Source organism: Petaurus breviceps, unplaced genomic scaffold (assembly GCF_028583685.1).
Source record: "Petaurus breviceps papuanus isolate PSGF00001 unplaced genomic scaffold, PetGlider_PUasm1.0 90574, whole genome shotgun sequence".
Taxonomy (NCBI): domain Eukaryota; kingdom Metazoa; phylum Chordata; class Mammalia; order Diprotodontia; family Petauridae; genus Petaurus; species Petaurus breviceps.
The window spans coordinates 6,002,918-6,027,792 of record NW_027187277.1 but is presented as its reverse complement, the minus strand read 5'-3'; the positions used below and the strand labels follow the sequence as shown (position 1 = coordinate 6,027,792).

Below are 24,875 nucleotides of genomic sequence, written 5' to 3'. Positions count from 1 at the left end.
AGAGAGAGAGAGAGAGAGAGAGAGAGAGAGAGAGAGAGAGAGAGAGAAAGGAAGAAAGGAAGAAAGAAAAAGAAAGGAAGAAAGGAAGAAAGAAAAAGAAAGGAAGAAAGGAAGGAAGGAAGGAAGGAAGAAAGAAAGAAAGAAAGAAAGAAAGAAAGAAAGAGAGAAAGAAAGAAAGAGAGAGAGAAAGAGAGAGAGAGAAAGAAAGAGAGAGAGAGAGAGAGAGAGAGAGAGAAAGAAAGAAAGAAAGAAAGAAAGAAAGAAAGAAAGAAAGAAAGAAAGAAAGAAAGAAAGAAAGAAAGAAAGAAAGAAAGATGAGATCAGAGAGCTTAGAGTAGAATTCAGTCCCTGAGATGGATTGGTCATTGCCCTCTGGGACCAAAGTCTGTTAAGCCCTCCAGGTATAAGAGATGTTCTTATTCCTCCCAACTAAATGCCAGTTGGGAATATCCATATCCATCATAGGAATATGCAGCTCATTTCAACTTCATCATGTTGATCAATAAATTGTCTTACATATAAGACAACAACTTTCCATTCTGTGACTTGGGTTAAGTTCCTGTATTTTGGCACCTTTGTTTTAATGCTGGCTGTTTCCTATTGGGGTAAGGTTACTGTGAGAAAATTCTGGCTCACACAAAATAAAGGGGAAGTGCTTCATTTCCATGAGAAGGTAGTTATGGGCCTAAAGTCCCCACTCCAACCAGAAGAAAAAAGTTCAAGTCTTCTTTTCTACCCTATCTCCCCCCATCCCCCCCCCCAAAAAAAGGTAGAATCCAGGTCTTATCTAGGTCTGATCTCCAAAAAGGAAGCCCTTGGGGCCTCAGACAATGAAACTTCTTAATGGTTGAGATTAATTTAGAGGGATGAAATATTTGAATTGTAATCTCAGTTAACAGTATAATGCAAATATATATTACATATCTGCATATATAAATATATAATGCAAGCTGTATAATACAAATATATGTGTATATGTAGATACATACATGTGTAAACACACATATATACATACACACATGTCCCAAAAGTCTTAGTGCATTTTTTTTCAGCTTTAACAGTTAGTAGTTATTTTTAAAATTAATAAATTAAATTAAAAGCTAATTAGCTGACTCTAGGTGGTGCAGTAGATAGAGTATAAGAACTGGAATCAGGAAGACATGAGTTAAAATCTGTCCTCAAACACTCACTAGTTGTATGACCCTGGGCAAGTCACTTAACCCTGTGTGCCTCACTTCCTCATCTGTAAAACAAGCTGGAGAAGGACATGACAAACCACTCCAGTATCTCTGCCAAGAAAATCCCAAATGGGGCCATGACAAGTCAGACATGACTGAACAACAAGAACATAAACTTTTGAGATACCCCATATAAGGTTGTGAACTGTGGAGATTAGATATTTTCTCTTTCCTTCAATGACTTAATTCTAAACTGGAATTCAAGAGACTGGTTTAGAACAACACTTTCTGGCTGAATGACTTAGGAGTTTCCCATCAGAATCTAAGCTCCCTGAGGGCTGGGAATGTGTTATTTTTATTTCTGTATCTCTATAGACTAGCACTGATGGTTCCTTGCTTACTTGGTTGACTTCCTAGTAAGAGAATTGTTGAATTGAGTAGAATTCCTCTTATGTAAATTGGTGATAAAAATGCTTGCAATATATGACTCAGAGGGTGGTGAAGAAAGTGTCTTGTAAGCCTTCAAGTGCAATGTACATGTGCGATGTACATACAGAGAGTCCTAAAAATTTTAGTGTAGTTTTAAATTGCTAAAGCATAAAACTTCGTTCTGTATAAACAGTAGGGTTGTGGCTAGTACTTTATTATTATTGCTGGGATATTCCCTGAGATTGATACTTCACCAGTCACATGGCTACTACTGGAGCCCCATTTAGGAAGTCAAAATATTGAGTATCTTTGGGATCACCTGGTTTTTCCTTTAGGCCCACAGCACTTAACTAGCCTCAGAGGGCTGAAACATTCTAGCCATAATTATCTCCACCATTCAGATCAATGAAAGTATCTGAGGGGGCTAGATCTGGTGAAGGACTGCAGAAGCGTCCTTTATTTCAGAAGCCTGCTAGAGTAGTGATTGTCAGTCCTCTCTTCCCCTGAAGCTCTTTCATACCAACAATAATTACGAAAAGTTTAGTCCTTAAACTTCTCTCTACTGGCTATTATTACTCAGTCACATGGCTGGGTACCTCATGACCTTCTCTAGCTGTGTCAAACTCAAATTGAAATGGATCTCAGTCCCACATATTGGTTTAGAAAACCACAAATTAACACCATCTCTGTTGCATTGTATTTTTTATTTATTTTGTTAAACACCTCCTAATTATATACATTTGCTTTTTGGAGGGCAATTGGGGTTAAATAACTTGCCCAAGGTCACACAGCTAGTAAGTGTTAAGTGTCTGAGGCCAAATCCGAACTCAGGTCCTCCTGACTTCAGGGCCAGAGCTCTACTCACTGCGCCACCTAGCCGCCCCTTCCCAATTATATTTTCATCTGGTTCTGGCTGCACTCAGTAATTTTTCAGGCCTCTTGCATGAGTCTGACCTGCCTGCTCTAATCCATATGATTCAAAGCCTCCATCTCTAAGACAAAATCCCTTTTTCCCCACTACCTGACCTTATGCTCTCATCTCTGTCCTGTTCAGCCCTCCCCTCCAGTGTTCCTTCTCCTTTCCTACTAGATTCTCTGAAGCCACCACTGCTCTGCTGTTAACAAGTTCCACTGGTGGCTGAAACCTGGTTTTCTGCTGAAAACAGCTCAGCTCTTATTCCCCTCTCCAAAACTGAGCATCCCTCTCATATTCCCTGACACTCTGGGCCAGGTAGAATAGTTGGCACATTCAGCACTCCCCATTGATACTTGTAGATCCTCTCCACCTTGACCATTCTCCTCTTTTGAAATTTCCTCTATTTATATCACCCATAAAATTCTCCTTTCTTCTGAGAGATGTCATGCTTGTTTTTTTTCAGAGTTCAGTTGCTGACTTAGACTTCTCTCCCCCACAACCCTACCCTTGTTCCTGGAAACTTCAAAATACACGGGGAAGCCCCTTCAGATATTCTTGCCTCCAAGACCATCAATATCAACCACCAGGAGGAGTGCCATCTTCACTTCCACCTCTGCCACAAACTGAAATTGTTATACTTTAAATTATGTCTGAAAAAAGTCTTTTGATCTGTAGTGATGTCGCACAAGAATTTTTCAGATAGACGGAGGAAACTGGGCTACAGCCAATGGTTAATTACAAATTACCAAGCTAGTTAGAAGTATACTCATTTGAGAATATAGAGCAGGTATTGTATTCCGGCCCATCCCTGAAAAGCAAAAATAGGACTGAGTTGTGGCAGAGAAGGGAGATACCTAGAAGATCTACCATCATAGGCAGCTCAGAGCAGACCTGGGTTGAGGAAAATCTCCCCACCCCCCCTCCAAAAAAAAAAAAGAGGCTAGCTCTTTTCCCAGGTGTCTTCCTGGTGCTTGTCCATCCACAGACATTATATACTACAAAGCTGCTGCTTCTTTACCTAAATGTTTCCAGTAAGGTGAATTTAACATCAATCACAAAAGGTCAAGGGTTAACTTAAGATAGATATAAATGTAAAGTTAAGCAGAGGGTCTAACATCTGCCTAAATGTTAGGAATTTTCCTAACTGATGGCTTGGAGTCATTGCAATTACACTCTTAACTTTTCATTTAAGAATAAAGCCTCTATAGACCGTTGAGGCCATTATATATTGATCCCCAGGCTTAAAGTGAGTGAATTACTGTAAGAGGGTGTCATGGAATTTTGCTCCGACTGCTTTCTTGGAAGTCTTTGTAATTCTCTGTGAGTTTCCATTGCTCTTGGGAGGAATTCTAAGGAAGCAATGAGCCAGACTGTCTGGGGTGGCTTTTGAATGTTGTCTTCCAATAATATTTCCCAAAACCAAACAATGAAGAAGGTCCTAGTCTAAGACACATACACTGAGCACACATACTGCATGTTGCCAGAATCAAAAGATAACTCCTCTTCCTCCCAGTAATGAAATGCAATCCCACAGGAATATTCTGCCAGCCCTGAGCTCCCTGGAGATGATCACTATTGAAATATGTTGCTAACAGATTAAACAATTTTTTTTTTGCAAAAAAAAAAAATCCAAATAGAGCCAGGAGCTTATACTAAAGGCTAGTCCTTTGTGATGTATAAGTTCTAAATATGTGCGTCTAATATTCTAATTTATATTATATTTATGTAGTTCTTGTCATCCCTCATTTTTCTTTCCTCAGTCCTATGATTATATTGGGATAAGGGGCTCTCAGTGAAGAAAATCCCTTACCAAAACGACTCTGCAGCTATAGTTATCTTATGGTCCAAGGCACCCCCTCTGCTCATCTCTCCAGCTCACAACTTTGACTTTATTGTCAACTTTTCACTCTCCCTCATTCATCCCACATGCATAATCATTTGTCAAATTTCATTGTTTCTACCTCCACAATATTTCTTGCATCTGATCCCTTCTTTCCATTCACAGAGCAGGTAAATCAATAGTCTACAATAATTTACTTGCTATATGTGTTGGGCTAGATGAGAGCAATGCTAGATGAAGCAAAAACTATCTCTGCCCCCACAGAACTGACATCTGAAAGGGGGAGACAAAACAGCAGTTCCAATAAATTAGATCCAAAGTGCATGGATGGTACCTTTACAAAGGTCAGCACTAGCATTTAGGGTAACCAGAAGAGACTTCTTGGAGAGGCTAGTGATTGCCATGTTTTAAAGGAAGACTGGGGTTCTAAGAAACCGGTGGGAAGAAGAGCATTCCAGGAAAGAGACTAGATACTCATCATCTCTCAACTGGATCATTGAAATGGCCTCCTCATTATTTTCCCCTACTCCAGTCTATCCTTGATACAATTGCCAAAGTGATTTTCCTCAAGTGAATATCTGACCATGTCACCTTCTTTATTAATAGACTCCAGTGGACTCCTATTGTCTCCAGGAAAAAATATAAACCACTCTGGTTTTTAAAGCCCCTTGCAACCTGGTCCCAATCTATCTTTCTAGTCTCACTGTATTTCTTCCCCTTCTCATGCTCTGTGATCCAGCCAAACTGGCTTTTCTCTGTTTCTCACACATGGCACTCCATCTTGTCTCCTTGCATTGGCTGTTCCCCATGTCCAGAATGCGTTTCTTCCACCTCCGTCTCATAGAATCCCTTTCTTCCTTCACATCACTTCTCAAGTACCACCTTCTATGTGAAACCTTTCCCAACCACTTCAACTGCTACTTCCCTTCCTCCCTAACCAATCTATATTTACTCTCTTCATATTTATTCTATAAATACTAATATGTAGTTGTTATCTACCCCTATTAGAATGTAAGTTCCCTAAGAAGAGGGATTGTTTCAGGGTTCGTTTTGTTTTAATTTAAATACATAGCAACTAACATAGTTCCTAGTACATAGATGCTTAGTAAATGCTTGTTTGTGATGGGGAGGAGAGTTGCCTAGATATACCCAGAGAAAGTGACTTTCCCAGAGCCATGTGGCTAGTATAAATCAGAAGAGGGATTTGAACCTAGGTTTACTTCACTCTCTCTATCTACTAGGACAAGGTACCTATTGATTCCATTAAGGGATAAGGACTTGTGATTTCATTAGTATAGGGAATATATACATACATATATGTAGATATGCATACACACATATATACATATAAGCATGTGTATATATGTGTATGTGTGTATGTAATACCCTCTCCCCCTCTCCCTCTCCTTCTGCTTCTCCTTCTTCCTCTTTTCATATTCCTCTCCCTCCTTCCATCCCTCTCTCCCTCCCTCTCTCTCTCTCTCTCTCTCTCTCTCTCTCTCTCTCTCTCTCTCTCTCTCTCTCCCCTTTCTCTCTTTTTTTCTCTCTCTCCTATCTCTCTCTTTGCCCCCTCTTTTTCTCTCTCTCCTAATGCAGGTAAGCATCCTCTCTGCAATTTATAACCTTGGAGAGCACTGAAAAGTTAAGTGCTTTGCTTACAGAAACTCATTGAAGTATGTGGTACAAACATTATTATCCTCATTTTACAGATGAGGAAACTAAGATTCACAGAGATGAAATGATTTTCCTATCTAATTGCCAGAGCAATTAGATGATGATGAAGAAGAGAAATGATGCAAAGGTCAATGTCATTTCACAATACACTCAACTAGAAATAATTCCAAGAGGAAGTTAAGTGGTGCAGTGGATAATGTGCTGGGCATAGAATCAGAAAGACCTAAGTTTAAATTTGGTGTCAGACACTTTCTAGCTATATGACCCTGGATGTGTCACTTAACCTCTACCTGCCTCAGTTTCTTCATCTGCAAAAACAGGGATAATAGTAGCACTTATCTCCCAGAGTTGTTGTAAAGATCAAATGGGAGAATATTTGTAAAGTGCTTAGCATAGTTTCTGGCATATAGTAGCTATTTAATAAATTTTTGTTTCCTTCCTTCCTTCTTTATTTGTCAATCTCCTTCAGTTGCACATTCTTTTTGGGGGGTGGGGAAGAAAGGAGATGGAACCTATATATTGGTATAGGGAATTCTCAGTGAGAAAAATCCCCCATTAATGCAAATTAGCATCCACTCTGCAATTTATACTCTTAAGAGAGTTGCCTCTTAGCACTGAGAGGTCATACAACCAGCATGTATTCAGTGATAAGATATGAACCTAGATCTTCCTGATTCTGAGACCAGCATTCTATTCACTACTCACATAGCAAATGCATAGTAACTCACTTGAAATGTGTGTGCATGTGTACGTGTGTGTGTGTGTGTTGTCTTAGACTTACCCTTTCACAAAAGTGTCTGAAGTGCCTCCTGACTTCACTGCTGTCAAATTTTTGGCTTCTTTGATCAACACTTCTAATTGCCCCCCAGAGAGCAAAGAAGGCTCTTTTTTCTTTCCCTTTTTAAAAGTCTTCTTTCCTATATCAACCATCAAAAGAAAAGAAAAAGCATTTTTCAAAAATGCAAAAGAAAATTATTCAAAGAGGTAAATATAGAACACATAAACACACACGTACTTATACCCATTTATACATAGATCCTTATTAGCGAGAGTAATGAAACCCTCAAAGTAGCTGCATGAATTTGAATTCACACTGCAAGTTATAATTATTTAAAAATATGGCCAATGGTTCCAGTCCGATGGAAATATACAAAGAATTCAAAGGAGGCAACAACTTCAAGGGATTCACCATTTGAACTAATTAGGACCTAGCTGTACACATACAGATGGATATAAAGAGACCATCTTTATGCTGCCCCCAGTTCTTCTAAAACCTGTGACTTTTTGTTTGAAGAAAATGGAAACAAAAACATTTCTGTTACTTTATGTAATATCTAGGACCAAATGATCTAGAACTGGAAGAGACCTCAGAAATCATGTAGTTCAAGCCCCTAGGTTTTTATGTGAGGAATTTGGAGCACAGAGAGGTTAAGGGACTTACCCAAGGGTAAGAAATAGGGTCACAACTCAAATCCTGTTCTTCTGATTCCATGGCCAGTGGTTTTTCCATTAAACCAACTAACTCTCATTATTTGAAAGGGCAAGGATAATTCTAAAATGAAGGTCCAAGAGGAGGCAGATAGGAATAGAATTTAAAATATGGGAGAGCAGTTACCATGAAGGATGAGCAGATACATCCCCTCCTCAGACTGCAGAATAGTATGAAAGCATAGAAAATGGTGGGGAAGTCTAGAAAGCTTAGAGGGAAATAACAGCCATCCTCAAATACTCAATAGGTTGTATCATAAATAGAACTATTCTACCTTGTTTCAAAGGGCAGAACTGGAATTAATTGCTATGTTCTTTAAAAAAAACTACTACTTTATTTTTTTCTCCAATTACATGTTAAAGCAATTCTTAACATTTTTTTTAAGTTTTGAAAAAAATACTCTAAATCATTATTGATTAGAGAAATGAAAATTATGCATACCTATCAATTGACTAACATAACAAAAAAGGAAAATAATAAATGTTGGTATACTGACACATTGTTGGTGGAGTTATGAACTGATCCAACCATTCTGGAGACCAATTTGGAACTATGCCCAAAGGACTATAAAACTGTGCATACCCTTTGATCTAGCTATGTTCTTAAAGCTCAGATCTGACTATGTCATTACCCTGCTCAATAAATTCCAAATAAATTCTTGCCTCTTGGGTCAAATACAAATTTCTCTGAGGCTCCTCACAACTTGACTCCAACTTGACTTTTCAGAATTATGCCTTACTCCCCATTTATGCTAAGGACCAACCAAACTGACCTCCTTGCTGTTCCTCATCCATGAGGAATCTCTCTCTTATGCCTGTGCCCTTTGCACAAATCCATCCTTACTATATTGGCCTGGCTGGCCACCTCCTCGACCTAGACACTCTGCTCTTTCCTTTCTTTTGTGAGACTGCTCTCTACTGGCTCTCCTCCTCTCTAGTTCCTCCTCCTCATTTTCCTTTCATGGATCATCTTGTGGATCCCATTCCCAAGGCATGGTGATTTCATGGCTCTGTCCTTGGTCCTCTTCTCTATGTTCCCTCTCCATTATCTCATTAGGTCCTACCTCATCAGATCTCATTGGATTTTTATAATTAGCTCCAGTCTTTCTCCTGAACTCTAGCACTTCATCATCAACTGTCTAATGGATATTTCCAAATGGATGTCTCTTAGGCAGCTCAGATTCAACATATCTAAAACAGAACTTAGTCTTTGACTTTCCATTCTTCCTTTTTTCTTAGTTTTCCTATTTCTGTTGAGGATATGACCATCCTTCCAGTCACAAGGTTCAGAACTCAGTTATCCTGAACTTTTCTCATCCTCATAGCTGACATGGAATTAGTTGCTGTCTGATTTCACAACCTCTTACATACATTTCCTTCATTCAGCAACCATTCTGTCTCAGGCCCTTGTCACTTCCCACCTTGACCACTACAAAATCCTCCTACCTGGATACTAAGCCTCCAACATCTTCTCTTCCTAGTACCTCCAACCCCTCCACCTCACTGCTGCCAAACTGATATTCCTGAAGCACAGATCTGATCAAGTCAGTTTCCTATGCAAGAAGCTCCAAGGGCTAATCTTTGCTTCTAGGATAATGTGCAAACTCCTCTGGCTTTTAAACACCTTCCTTCAAAATACCTTTCCAGGCTGATGGCACATTACTCTATAAACACTATACATTCCAACAAAATCTCTTGCTTGCTGGGCCTTTAGATGACATTGTCCTCTCTGTGTAGATTTTGTCTCTAATGCTTGGAATGTACCCTTCTTACCTCCACCCTGTATAATTCCCAGCTTCCTTCACATTTTAGCTCACCTTCTCCAGGACAACTATGCAGATCTCCCCAAGTGTTAGTGTTCTTCTCCAAGAAACTACTCTGTATATTTTTTCTATTTAATTATCTACATGCATGTTGTGTCAGTTCCTAGCAGAACTCTGTGCCTAGCAAGTGCCTGGCACAGAGAAAATGCTTGCTGAGTGAATGACCTTCAGAATGAATTTTTTATCTTTATAAAAGGATATTCTGTTACTTTCCCTGATAATCCATTCTAGTGTTTTTTCTTCAGTAAAATTTCTATCACCTGCAGTGGCTCCCTATCATCTCCAGAATCAAATATAAAATCCTGTTTGGTTTTTAAAGTCCTTTATAATCTGGCCCCCTTACTGCCTTTCCATTTTTTAAAACCTTACTTACTCCATCTGCTTGTGATACAGAGACACTGGCCCCTCCTGCTGGTCTTCACAGAAAATACTCCATCTCGACCCAATTGATTTTTTTGTGTTTTGCTTTTTTTTTTTTTGGAGGGGGTAGGGCAGGGCAATTGGAGTTAAGTGACTTGCCCAAGGTCACACGGCTAGTAAGTGTTAAGTGTCTGAAGTCAGATTTGAACTCAGGTCCTCCTGACTCTAGAACCAGTGCTGTATTCACTGTGCCACCTACGCAATTCATTTTTTCACTGGCTATTCCCCATGCCTTGAATGGTCTTCCTCTTCATCTCAGTCTCCTGGCTTCCTTCAAATCCCAGTTAAAATCTAACCTTCTGCAAGAAGGCTTTCCTGATCCCTCTTAATGCTAGTGCTCTCCTTTTCTGATTATCTTCAATTTGTCCTGCATATATCTTGTTTGTACATAGGGGTAGGGAACAAGCATTTATTAAGTGTGGACTATGATCCTGACACTGTACTAAGGGTTTTACCAATATCAATCATCAAATTTGAGATAACTTTGCAACAAGATGGTTGTTTGTATGTTAGCTCCTTCTTTAGACTGTGAGTCCCTTGAGAATTGCAATTGTCTTTTGCCTTTCTATGTATCTCCAACATCCCCATATCTCCAGGCCTACTATGTGCCAAGAACTCTACTAAGTGCTTAATGATTGACTGGTAACCAAGAACCATCTCCAAGGTTGCAACCTGAGGCAAATTTACTCTTTAGTGAGGGCAGTGGTGGAAATAGAATGCCTGTTAAGTATGGAAACATGGCCAGGATTGTCTGTGGAAACTGTACTAGGAATCAGAAGGCCTGGGTTCTAGTCTTGAATTCACTAATCTTGTATATGATATTATGTTGACATTGCTCATTGGCACCCACCAAGCATCCCTGAGTCACCAGCAGGATCCAGTATAGATGGTTCTTGTAGCAGCTGGGGTTTCCTGAGCTTATGTCCATGGTTATTTGCTATAACTCAAGAACGGATGTGATAAAAGGTCACTTGCATTTTTTTAAAAGGTCGAACAGAGTAAAAGGACTTTTTCTCCTGATAATTATCTCCCCCAATTCCTCTGCAAATGAATATAGTCATTTCATTATTCTGACATTTTATCTGAATGATACAGAAAGAATTTGGAATAATCATTGGAATTTATCCTTAAGCTTTCAGAAAACAACATATCTGGTGAATGTAACCAAATCTGGTCTTACCTTGAAGCTGTTCAAGTGGGAGCATTAGGTTATTCTCAGGGGGAATGTAGCGTAAAACCACAGTCAGCTCTCCTTTGTACTGAAGACCAATATCTGGTGCAAACTCCACCTAACACAGAAATAAAAGGAATTCAGTGTTTCTCAGTTCTAGTTTTCAGCTTGTTATCTTGTATGGACTAAATATGATACATTTGACTTGACTAGAATATCGTCAATCCTCCTGTGGTGTGAGTGGCATCTCTTTTACAGGAGTCAGGCTGTGTCTTTTTAAAGTGGCAAGACAACCCATTCTTGGGACTTGAATGATCTGAAGGACTAGGGCTCGAATCATTAGAATGGTGTCCTGGCCACCTGAGGCAAAAACACTGGACCTATGAGGATATGGGGCTTCTCAGGCATGTAGAATTCCCACTACTCTCTGATTAGGTTGTTTTTGTTTGTTTGCTAGGGGAGCCTTATCCAACTATAACAATGTGGCATCCTTATTTCTCTCTGTTAAATGTTTTATAGCCAAATGTCTTCTTGTGTTTTGAGCCTGAGCCTGAACCACTGGACTGACTGAGCTAGGCCTGGCCCAGAACACATCCTTATTCAAACTATTTTGCCCCTAATGAGTTCAATACATGATTTGGAACAACAATGAAAAGACTGGAAGATTTAATGAAGCAAACTATCCCCAAGATATACTATACTATACACAGAGACTCCACTATTCTATAAAACCAGGACTTGTCATTACCTGTCTGTTATTGAGCCATGAACAACAGGAGAGAAAGATGGGTGAGCAAGACTGGGCTGCCTGCCTCTTAGAGGGTATTATTAAAAGCAATGTTGGCAGTTTGGATCTTCAAGGTCAATGGGAATACCTGAGTTGACCTGACCTGTCATTCTCTTGCATTCCCTCAAGTAAATATCTGGATTTCCTACAAATACAGATAGAAAGCTAGGTAGCGTCCTTTTTTTTTTTTTAGCCTTTTCTTTAAATGAACAGATCCCTAGATTTTGACAGCCTCCCCAGGGCCATTTCCCCTGCTCCTTTGTAAGACAGGATAAATTAGAAGAGTTCCTGAACTAGAGCAAAAATACTTGACTAGGGTCATCAGCAGCACTCTATGAAAAGTGAATAATGAGGAATTGTGCACAGCCCGACACCAGGGAGCAAGACTTTTCCAATAAGAAGCTTCCTGGTTTCATTCCTATGGGGGGCAATAATTCATTAATAAGGGGAAAAATAATTTAAAATGTTTTAACCATCCTTCACACCAAGGGCAAAAATGGAAATGGATATGATTCTTAAAATAACAGAATCTTAAAATAACAAGAGCTGAAAAAGCCCTTGGAGCATTTAGTTCGAACCTTTGCCAGAATAAAAATCCCCAGACAAGTGCACTTTGGAACCACCACTAACAGAGTATGGTGTGGTGGCAGCAATGTGCAGAGGGGACTAGGAGTCAGGAAGACCAATGTACAAATCCTACCTCAGGCATTCCCTAGCTATGACTTTGAGTAAGTCACATGACCTCTCACTTTCAATTTCCTAATCTGTAAAATGGGGGGTAATAATAGCATGTGCCTCCCGGGGGAATCATGAAGATCGGATGAAATGACACGTAAAGCCCTTTGCAAACCTTCAAGTACTATATGAAAGATAGTAGGTGCAATTGAAATTCCTCCACAGATTTCACAGGTTTTAAATGCTGTGGTAGATGGGATGGAATTCTGCCAGGTTCTCTAGGCTAGAGAGGCTTCAAGTGTAATCCCAGCATAGACAACATTGGCTTTCCAAGGGTCAGGATAACTAAGTACTCATTCCTATTAGACTGGCTATTAGGTGATTCATTTTGTTGTTTTTGTTGTGCTAATGGAAACCTATGAAACAAAGAAAAATTGACAATGTTTCTTAGTCCTCTGTAGCTCTTTCTACTGGTGCAGTGACCGAGGGGTGAAAGGCAGGGAGATGGTGCAAAGAACTACACATTACTATCATCAGTGTTTCCCCACCAAGTATCATGAATAGTTTTCCCCCCAAAGTAATAAACATAGTGAAAAATAGAGAGCAACCCAAAATAAAACAGTCCTTTAATAGATAAGAAATAACTGGTTGCTGATCTGAGTTGTTACCCAGTTGTCTGCTTATGGGTAGAACATGTATTTGTTAGAGCAAAGATCAATGTGAAATGAGAAGAAAGAATAAAGATGAGAAGAAAGTACAGTGTCACAGATGTGTTGGTAAATGTTTAACAACTGGGTTTCTGAAGAAATGAACACAAAACACACTTTTAAGTTTAATCTGCTTGACTAACATTTTCTCCATCGCTTTCTTAAGTCTAGGCAAGCAACAAAGCAATAAATCAAGCCCTGATTTGTAGTATGTGTTAATTTGCAGGTATAAATTCTCATATTGTAAATTTAATAATTGTCTCTCAACAGCTTGTTTGAGCTGACCCCAGCACACCCCCATGTGGCATGACCTTAAAACCACCTGACCTATTCAGACAAATTACAGATTCTGAAAAAAAATGGGAAATGGATAAAGGAACATTGACATAGACTATCACCTTATATCATTTTATATGGAAGTTTAAGAATTGTAGAAAAATCACAATAACAAGGAACATGCCAGTGAGTTTTGGTCTCTTTCCAAAGAGAAAGACACAACCATTCTTATTCCCAGTTCACACCTGTCATGCACAGAGGAAACCTGTGCTGATGGTAACACAAATTTGGGGGCACTGAAAGAATAATTTTTAAGACCTGATAGAAGGGATGATATCAAATAACTGGAAAATCACTACTAAAAAAGGCAATGAAGAAATCAATAACTATTTGCTCATGAGAATGATATTACACATATCAAAAACATCCTTGATAAAAACAGGAGAGGGGAACAGTCATTCTTTCCTATGTGATATTATACAGATAACATCTTTGTAGTCACACAAATGATTCGATGGTTTAGAGAATACACGGTCTTATTATGTTTATTGATCAATTAGGCAATCAGTAAATATTAAGGGGCTATTATGTGAATTTGTTATAATAGAGAAAAAGGAAGTCTTAAAGGCTCTCTTCCAATAAGATGTGTACCATGCATATGTTATAATACCAATCAATGATGTATTAAGTTCCTTCTGTGTGCCAGGCTCTGTGCTAAGTAGTGGAGATTCAAAGAAAATCCCCCAATTAACTTACATTCTAACTGAGATAATATGTATGTGTACCTATACGTATAAATGGCATAAATTCATAAATAAATGGTAAGTTTTTTGGGAATGGTACTAGCAGAATGAGAGGGGTTGGATAGGCCTCATGTAAAATGTGGATTCTTGAGTTAAACTGTGGCATATAAAGTCTTTCTTTCTTTTTGAAGGAAATAGGTTTTTAAGAGGTGTAGGTACAAAGGAAATGCATTCTAAGCATTGGGGTCTTTTGACAGCCATATGCAGTATGTATTAGAGAAGGGAGAGACCTAAGGTAGGGGACCAATTAGGAAGTTATTGAAATAGTCCAGGTAAGAGACAATGAGGGACAACATCAGGTGGTAGACGTGGAAGTAAAAAGAAAGGGACCAACAAGAAAAATACTTTGGAGGTGGAAACAAACTTTTAATAAATGTAACTTAACAATTGGGATTTCATTATTTGATAATCCTCTGATTGTTAATATTAAACACCTATGTTCACAAAACATTTTTTGACACCACTATGGAAGATGTCTAGCACAGTCTAAACAGAAAAGGAAATACTTATTGATGGTAAGGTCCTTTGGATTCTCTTATTTGTACATGCCATTGTATTGATTGCAACAAGTTTCTCAATACTTCAAAACTTAAATGAGGTTCATATATAGACAATGAAGGAACTTGTGTTATTTGAATATGCATATTTGTTATGAGGATTTGGTTTTACTTTATGCTTCAATGGGGGTAGAAAAAAGTGAGGAGAGGTACATTTTCATTAATCGAAAAAATTTTAAAATTAAAAAATAAAATTGATAATTACTCAGAAGGGCTTAGCCTAGTCATCTACACAGGGAAATCTAAATAGATGCTATGCAGATATCTCTGCTATAATCGCTAAATAGCCAAATTGTATGAATAGCGAAATTGAGATCTAGTATAGTTATGGGATTGATGATACCAATACCATTCATGTAGCACTTTAAGATTTGCACAGTACTTTATAAATATTTTGTTTTATCGTTACAACCACCCTAGGAGGTAGGTACTACCATCATCCCCATTTTACAACTAAAGAAACTGAGGCAGATAGAAATTAAGTGGCCAAACTAGGAAGGATGAGCATTGTGGTGCTTTTCATGGTAGTAGAAACTATTTGTTTTTTTATCTCAGAGCCAAATTAATTGTATTCTATGCCTGAAGATGTAATAAAACAAGACTTAAAAATGAAGCTTACTATTGGTTGTCAACTAGTTGGTCTTTGGTTTTTCAAGAGTACCTTTTGGGAATTCATGGAAGGGCATGAATACCTCAAAGATCATTCTTTTAGAACTACCTAGTGTGTCTGTCCTAGAGAAAATAAGTTGGGAGCTGGAGTACATAATTGTTATGTGCCTGCTCTATAGTGAAATGTGGGCTGTCATACAGTGCTTCCCACAACATTTGGCATCTCTCTTCCCATTCTGCCTCCTACTCAGGAAATGCTGTACAATCTATCAGTTACAAAGGCTCAATATTGAGTGTCTCTCATTTAGGCTGGTTAAGTCAATGAGGCACTATGGCTTTTAGGCATTCCAACCGTGAAGGGCTGTTTCCCAAAGCTTGACTCTTATTAATTCTGATCCCTCATCAGCAGAGAAAATGGGCCCTCCAGGTCATGTTTCATCTCCCAACTTGGATAATGTGTGCAACATGTCAGGGATTTCTTATGACTTAGACTGCCAAGAATGAGGGAGCTATAGTTTTGGAATGACTGAAATGGAGGACTGAGGATGAAATTTTGCTTTGGTGATCATGCTGTACGATAATAATATCAAACGTCGTGCCCCACAATTTCTGTTATGAGTCTGGGATTAGATTGGTTCCTATAGAGAATGAATATCCAGTTGTATTCCTGCCATCTTGGAAACCTTGGACATCCATGTGTGTACTCAGCACAGTGGCCAAGCATGTTAAATGGTTATCTGATGCTGCAGTTGTCACCATGTCCTCTAATCTCCTTTGACAGTGTAGCAGAAGGGTAGGGAAGAATAGGAACTAAAGAAACAATAAAATACTGACTTTTCCTGGCATCCAAAGGGAGACCCATGAATATACCCTCTTAGAAAAAAATACACACATACACTGATATCAAATAGTAATCCATGACCTTAATAAAAGACTGTATTTCATTTATTTGAGTATTTGATATCTGGCAACTAGTGCATCATTTTATACTTGAAGAAAAATGGCATTTTATTTGTTTCTAGTACAGGATTGAAAAATTGGTGGGAATGATTCCAGGTATAGATTATTGATACCATTTTCATGTGATTATTTATCTTCCCTGTTGCTTTCAAAGCCCAAGTCTATGCCCTGGCTTTGCATTTTGGTATGCAGTCTATTTAAAACATTAAACTGCTTGCTATTTTCACTTATTTTGTTATATACAAGGTGTCAAGGCACTGTTATGTCTTAGTTCAACCAAAGCCCACATTTAAGACACTGCTCATTTGATGCCCAAAATGCTCATGAGGTATATTCACAAAAGCAAACTAGGCCGGGGGGAGGGGGGGGCGACGGGACACTAAGTCAGAGTCAGAGTCAGAGAGGATCTGGGTTCAGATCTCACTTTTGCCTCATAATACTTATGTGACCTTGGACAAGTCACTTAACTTCTTTTGGCTTCACTTTCCTCACTTATAAAATGAGAGGATTGCATTTATATGGCCTCCAGAGTCCCTTCTAGCTCTCAGTCTATTACACCACAATCCTATGAATTTAGGTAGGTTAAATTACAGAGGTCATTGATGGGCCCATACTTAAAGTCTTTATGGTTTATGTGGTATAAAGTCTTATACCACAACTTGTATTCTTTTGAGAATCAAGGATTACTTCCATGAGACATGAGAAGAAGACTTTACTGTAAATACTTTAAGCATCTGAATTCCTATGTCTAATTGCAGGGGTGTGTATCATATCAAAATCAAGGGGTATAGTGTTATGGTTCTGGTAGAATCATTTCCAGTGATGGGTACCCAGTCACGTTGACTATTCTTGACTCCATTATTTATTTTAAACATTCTTTAATTTTTTTTTGCTTTTTTTTTTGGAAGGGGGAAAGTAGGACAATTGGGGTTGTGACTTACCCAAGGTCACATAGCTAGTTTTTGTGTTAAGTGTCTGAGGCCGAATTTGAACTCAGGTCCTCCTGACTCCAGGGCTGGTGCTCTATTCACTGTGCCACCTAGTCGCCCTTTTCTTTTTAAATTTTGAGTTTCAAATTCTCTCCATCCCTTCCATTCCCTCCCTCCATGCAATGAGAAGGCAAGCAATATGATATCATTTATACATGTGAAATAATCCAAAACATATTTGCATATTAGCCATATTTTTTAAAAAGCAAGAAAAACAAAGAAAGTGAAAAAATGCTACTTCAATTTGCACTCAGAGTTCATCAGCTATCTCTCTGGTGATGGATAGTATTTTTTTCATCATGATTCCTTTGGAATTGTCTTGGATCATTGTAATGATTAGGATAAATAAGTCTTTCATAGTTAACTATCATCACAACATTGCTGTTATTGTGCACAATGATCTCCTGGTTATTCATACTTGACACTTCACTTTGTATCAGTTCATATAGATCTTGCCATATTTTTCTGAAATCACCTATCTCATCATTTCTTATAGTACAATAGTAGTCCATCACAATCACATGCTACAACTTGTTCAGTCATTCCCCAACTGATGAGAATTCCCTCTATTTCCAATTCTTGGCCAAAAAGAGCTGCTATAAATATTTTTGTACATATAAGTTTTTTTTTCCTTTTTCTTTAATCTCTTTGGGATACAGACCTAATAGTGGTATCACTGGGTCAAAGGGCATGCATAGTTTTAACTATGCCTTTGGGCATAGTTCCAGATTATTTCTGGAATGGTTGAACCAGTTCACAACTCCACCAATAGTTCATTAGTGTGCCTATTTTTTCCCATCCTTACAATATTTGTCATTTCTGATAGATGTGAAGTGCTACCTCAGAGTTGTTTTAATTTGCATTTCTCTAATCAATAGTGATTTAAAACATTTTTTCATATGACTATGGATAGCTTTGATTTCTTCTGAAAACTGCCTGTTTATATCTTTTGACCATTTCTCAATTGGGAAATGGCTCTTAATTTTTATACATTTGACTCAGTTCTGCACTCAGTATATGTTTTGAAAAGTGACATCAGAAAGACTTGCTATGCCAATTTTTTAGAACCATTGTCTATGGTACCTTTTAGCATAATGTAGTTTCCCTGATTATGTCTTTTAATTGGGTCTATTTTTGCTTTTCCTTTGTCTTAGCTCATTATAGCAACCCCTGCCTTTTTCAGTTCAGCTGAAGCATAATAGATTCTTCTCTAGCCCTTCATTTTAATTCTATGTGTGCGCTTTCTGTTTCAAGTGTGTCTCTTATAACCAGTATATTGCTGGATTCCAGTTTCTAATCCATTCTGCTGTCTGTTTCCCTTTTAGGGGAGAGTTCATTCCACTCACTTTCATAGTTATGATCACTGTATATTTCCCTCTACCTCATTTTCTTTTGTTTCTTCCCTTCTCTTTTTCATCCTATCCCTCCTTGAAAGCTCATTTTGCTTCTGACCACTGCCTCCTTTTATTCTTCGTTCTTGAGATGAGAAAGAGGCTCAAGGGTCAGCTGCTTCCCCATCTCATCTTCCTTGTTTGTATAGATATCTATTTGTGTATCCTCATTTTATGATATAATTTCTTCTAATCTTTCCTTCCTTCCCTCCCTCCGCCCTCTCAGTGTATTCCCCTTTCCGTCTATTTCCATTATCTTATTAAGATGATCAAGACATAATGGAACCACTTTCAGGACTTGTCTGATTGAATTCCTCCTATGAACTCAGATGATGATAGGGATCAGAAGGGACACATGTATCATCTCCCCATATTTGAATGTAAGAAGTTTATCCTTTTTTAGTCTTTTATTATTGTTCACTTATGTTTACCTTTTTATGTTTCTCTTCACTCTTATGTTTGTACTCCAAAGTTTTTATGCAGCTCTGATCATTTCATCAGGAATGCATAAAAATCATCTATTTCATTAAAAATCTATTTTTCCATCTGTAACATTATGCTCAGTTTTGCTGGGCAAGTTATTCTTGGCTATTAGCCTATATCCTTTGCTTCTGCACTATCATATTCCAAGTTCTCTGCTCCTTTATACTGGTAGCTACTAAGTTGTATGTGAGCCTGACTGGCTGCTAAGCACTTAAATTCATTCTTTTTGGATGTTTGCAGTATTTTTTCTTTGATCTGGAAGTTCTGGTTTCTGGTTATGATGCTCCAAGGAGTTTTCATTTTAGGGTTTCTTTTAAGAGGTAACCAGTGGGTTCTTTCTACTTCTAATTTGTGCTCTGGTTTTAAGGGATCTAGGCCATTTTCTTTTAAGGTTTCTTGTAATATGATATTTAGGTTCTTTTTTCAGATATGGATTTCAGATAGTCTAATCTAATTCTTAATTTTTTTTCCTCCTCAATTAGTTTCCCAGGTCAGTTATTTTTTTTTCTATGAGATACTTCATATTTTCTTCTATTTTTCAGCTTTTTGACTTTGACCAAATATTTCTTGTCTCTTGGAGTCACTGACTTTTTTTTTGTTCCATTCAAATTTTTAGAGAATTTGTTGCTTGGGCAAAGTTTTACACCTCTTGTGCCAAGCAGTTAATTCCCTTTCCGATTCTTTCTTCTATTGCTCTCATCTATTTTCCATTTTTCCCCTCAAGTCCTCTCATTCATTTTAAAACATTTTAAACTTTTTTTTAAACTCTTGTTTCATTTCTTCCAGCAACTGCATTTGAGCTTGTACCCAAGCTGTTTTTCTTCGAATCAACTGTAGTAATTTTATTTTATTTTTTTTAAGCAATCAGGGTTAAGTAACTTGCTCAAGTTTACATGGCCAGTTATTTCTGGGTGTGGTGCTGAGTATCTGAGCCCAGATTTGATCCCCAGGTCATCCCGACACTGGAGCCGGTGCTCTTATTCGCTGAGCCACCTGGCCACCCCAACTGTAGTAATTTTAGAGGCATTCTTCTCTGAGCTTGTGTTGAGCATCCTTGTTAGCTTATTATGGTGAGGTTCTTTTTTTATTTGCCCATTGTTCCAGTCAGCTTTCTTACTTCAGACTTGATGTTAAGGCTAAGCTTTGTGGCATCTCTGGAGAGAAAGTATGAGCTTGTCCTGTTGCTGCTTTATTGGGATCTTGAGGTTTGTGATATTCCAGAAACTAGGGGACAGGTTAGAGACCTATAAACTCTTAGTGCTCTCAGTGGTATCCCTGGGCAAAGTCTGATTACTTCTCCTCTGGTCTGGGCTCTACAAGTTCCTGACCTGGATTTGGGTTTGAGCAAGAGTATACTCCTGTTGGACTCTGTTCCTATCAACCAAGTGGAAAGCTCTGTTGGCTCAGAGTTAATGAATTGTAAGTTCCCCTTTGGTCTGGGATTCCCACCTAGTTATTCCTCTGCAGGATGGGCTAGACACTGGAGGTAAGACAATACTTTGTGGCTGAGGTCTGAGCCATACCATGGTGGGTGCTGTGGCTGCAGCTGCTGCTGCTGCTGGTTTCTTAACTTCCCCCTTTCCCTATACACAGCTCAGGATTTCCCAACCTGGGAACACCACTGCCATTTGCAGTTCCCCCTGTCACTCCACCATGGCTCTGTAATCTGGAACTGGGTAGTGGGTTGTTAACAAGGGTGCCAGCTGGTACCTGTTCCCACTGCAGTGCCTCAGTGAGGGGGGGGGGGCTAAGAAACACCTCTGACCTAGTGTTCAGTCTCTACCTGGCAATTGGAGGGGTCCATGCTCCTGACCCAACCCTGCCTCCAGTGTCTATAGACCTCCCTGTCTGTTTCCCTATTCCAAGCTGAGCTTAATGAAGGACTCACTTTGATTTTTTTCTGGATTTTTCCCTCGGGATTTGAGTCTAAAACCAGTAGCCATTTCAAAGATGCACTGGCTATTGACGTAGGGTCTTCAAATTTCTATGAATTTTTACCCATCCTATACTCTTTTCCTCTTGTTTTTTTTTTTTTTTTTCAAAAAAAGCATCCTTCTCCTTTGGTAATGCTATCATTCTATTAATAATAGCAGGCATTTACGTAGTTCCTTAAGATAGGCAAAGTGATTTACAAATATTATCTGACAAGAATATGATCACAACAACCCAGGGAGCTAGGTGCTATTATCATCCTCATTTTACAGATGAGGAAACTAAGCTCAGCCACACAGCTAGTAGGCATCTGAAGCTGAATTAGAACTTGCGTCTTTCTGACTTCAGGTTCAGCACTCTATGTACTGTGCCTCCTACCTGCCTATGTGTTGCCTACCTGTGCCAATTTATGTTCTTGATTTCATACCTTTTCATTTCCTGGAGACTGTGTTTTATCAAATCTTTTCTCCTCTTTTTTTGCATGTTTAATCTCTTTTTTCCACTGTCTCCTCTGCCTTCAAATATAATCATTTCATATCAGCTAACCTCTTTCTTCTCTCTATCCATTTTTTACAGAAGATTTTCTTGAGAGAATAGTCTTACTGCTTCTTTCTGAAAACTTACTCATTCTTTAACTCTTTGGAATCTCTTTTATTCACTATCACTACTTAATCACTCCTCTAAAAATGTTTTCTTTCAGGTCATAGGTGGCTTCCACCCCTCACCAATGGAAAACCTCATGACTTTTTCAGTGCAGCATGAAATACTACTGATTAACTCTCCTTCATGAAGCTATTGTGGAATAAATATTAATATTAAACCTGATTTCTACTGTATTGATTTTATAATGTGATTAATGTTATGCTAGATTGGTTTTTATAATTGTTAGTATTTGCCTGAACTCTCCTGGCTCAAAAATGCCTTTCCTAGCCTAAATGTGTTTAAAGGTGTGGTTAAAAGGGAGTGTTGCTATCACTCATATAGCTAGTTCCTGGGACATTTGCTTGCTGTCTCTAAGCCTCAATCAGTTTAAGCTGGTGCCATCCCCTCAACAGAGAAATCCTTGCCTCTCCTAGTGCAAATAAGGGTGGTTTGATCTCCCTCAAGGGTACTAGCTGGGTGATTCTGATTTTCCAGCCAAGTTTACAAGAGGAAGATGAGTACCATAAAACAATTAATCTTCCTTAATCATCAGAGAAAGGCACGATCAGTCACATCCAGATGCCAACCCACTTTCCCCAGTGTAGTAAATCATAATGTTCCCCAACTAGCAGACCCACTCCTTTCCTACAATAAAAAAGTTTCTCACCTTTCACTGGCTTTACTGAGGTGGCCAGTCTGACCTACTTTGTTAATAGTTATACTCATCATTGTTAATAAATTGATTATGCCCAGAGAATATACCTCAGTTTACCTTTATTTCATTTCTTGCCACACTATCTGCTCCTCCCTTGGATTCCATGACATTTCCCTTTCCTGGTTTCCTCCTAACTCTCAGACCATTTCACTTCCATAACTTTAAATGTAGTTCTTCTACAAGGGACTATCCTAGATTCTCCTTTCCTTTTCTCTCTTCCTGGGTTATCTCATCTATTTCCACAGTTTCCACTCTTACCTCTATATGGATGTCTTTCCTTATTTGTAAAAAATACAAGTAGGTTGGACTTGATGGTTTCTAAGGTCCCTTAGAAATTCTAGATCTAGATCTATGATTCCAAAATCTCTAAAGCCCTAACTCTTTCTCTCTCTCTTTTTGCTTAAAGGCAGATTTTGGCCAAATGTTACTTCCTAGCAATTAGAAGTAATTCAAAGTGAAAGGAGCTGACTCAGAAGGTTGACATCCCCAAAAGTCTTCAAGTGGAGGTCAGATGACCATTTGTTGGGACGTTGATGAAGGTTGTATTTTCTGAGCTATGGGTTAGATGACATCTGAGGTCCCCTCCAACTCTGATCATCCATAATTTTATAACCTTCAATAAACAAGAAACTCCCTATCTCACAAGGAATTCAACTCTAATTGTTAAGAAAATTCTTTCTTCCATGGATCCAAACTCTAATTCCCTATAAAATCTCCTCATTATTCCTGTTATGGAACAATAACAAAGTATAATACCTTATCCACATGATGATAACCCTTCAATTATTGTACGATAGCTCTCATTCACCAAAGTCTATTTTCTCTTCTCCAGGCCTCACATCCCTAGTTCTTTTAATTATGCCCCACCCCCTAATCTCTGATATATATTAATATGAGGCTGTAATTCTTTCTTCTCTTTTCCACATGAACCCCAGTTTATCAGTGATCCTTTTGAAATGGCCCACACTGGGCCCATGGCATCAATTTAATTTGTAATTCAACATTCAGTGCCTCTTTGTATGATTAGCCCAATTAGTCCTGCTTACCTTGGGTTGGAGCACAAACCACTCATCACTTGGATTTTCAAAATTCCATGAATCAAAAGGAATTTCCACTTCTCCAAGGAAGCTATTCCTCCCAAATTGGTCATAATGCCAGACCGAAAGCTGAAGCGTTCTTGTTTCTAGTTGAGTGCGGCTAATGGTGTACTAGAATATAACAGAAACAAATATGATCCTTAATGAAGGTCTTTCTCAATTGTTAAGAACAAATTGGGATTCAGTTCACATACTCCTTTGTTGGACCACTTCTAACAGCAACAAAAATACCAAATAGGAAAGAACTCATTATCTTTGTCATCCTCCAACCATTGAAGGAAAAAAAAATCCATATATTCTTTTTGTGCTGCTTCTAGCAGAGAGGAAAACATATATACATATGTGTGTGTGTATATATATGAATTCTTTTTGAAAAGAATTAATTTCAAGTAGGGTTTATAGGAGGCAGAAAGCTTTTTTATAACTTTTTGTCTATTTGTCATTAGCCTGAGTTTATTCATTTGAAAGATTCCTTTTGAAGATAAGCTTTAAATCAAGAATTCTCTATTTAGCAGCTCTTTTATATCTAAAAGAATAGGATTTTTTTTTTCAACTGGAGGGGGCTTTTAACAGATGCAGAAACTAAGACCTAGAGGAATTAAGTGGAGTACTCCATCCAGGTTCCCAAATTCAAGCACAGGTTCTCCATTGTTTAGTCTTGTGCTCTTGCGACTGTATCATAGTGACCTCTAAATAGATTATAAAGAATTATAAGGTACTGTGTTAATATATTTATAAATATTTCAGCATGGATGGTGATAGAATACTTGACTTGAAGTCAGAAAGACCTGGGCTCAGCTTCTACCTTGGTATCTTGACTAGCTGCAAAACCCTGGCACTTGACTTCTCTCATCTATGAAATGAGGGAGTTGGCCTCTGGGGTCGTTTCTAGTTTTAAATCTGGGATCCTATGAAATCTAGAAAACAGACTACAAAGATATAACCAGCCTTCAGGACTTCAGCCTCCTAAGACAAACTCTTCCTGGGACTTCTACCTTTTATTTTTTTCCTCAAAGGATTAATTCTACTCTTCAGGTCTTTTACTTATTCTTGTTATGGTTGAATAGACCCATTGTTAGGTATGAATCATATTTTTCTTATGTACTTTTCATGTTACAATTTCTACTATGTTTATCCATGTATTTGACCTTATCTTTACTATCTTATAAGTTCTTTGAGGGCATAAACTGAGTCTTATATATCTTAGTGTTTGTCTTCCCAGGAAGATAGCAATTTTCTCCCCTTTATAGGAAAGAGAGAGACAGAGACAGAGAGACACAGAGAGAGAGAGACAGAGAGAGAGAGAGAGAGAG

General features: G+C 38.3%; 1 protein-coding gene across 1 annotated transcript in view; it reads right to left on the bottom strand.

Annotated features, from left to right (window-relative positions):
* Positions 1-24,875, bottom strand: part of SYTL5 (synaptotagmin like 5) — a 156,797-nt gene that overhangs the window by 7,277 nt on the left and 124,645 nt on the right. Inside the window, exons 13-15 of the mRNA XM_069063476.1 lie at positions 23,512-23,673; positions 10,949-11,057; positions 6,819-6,954 (exon numbers count right to left, since the gene is read on the bottom strand). Coding sequence (XP_068919577.1) covers positions 6,819-6,954; positions 10,949-11,057; positions 23,512-23,673 — 407 coding nt within the window. The remainder of the gene's footprint in view (positions 1-6,818; positions 6,955-10,948; positions 11,058-23,511; positions 23,674-24,875) is intronic.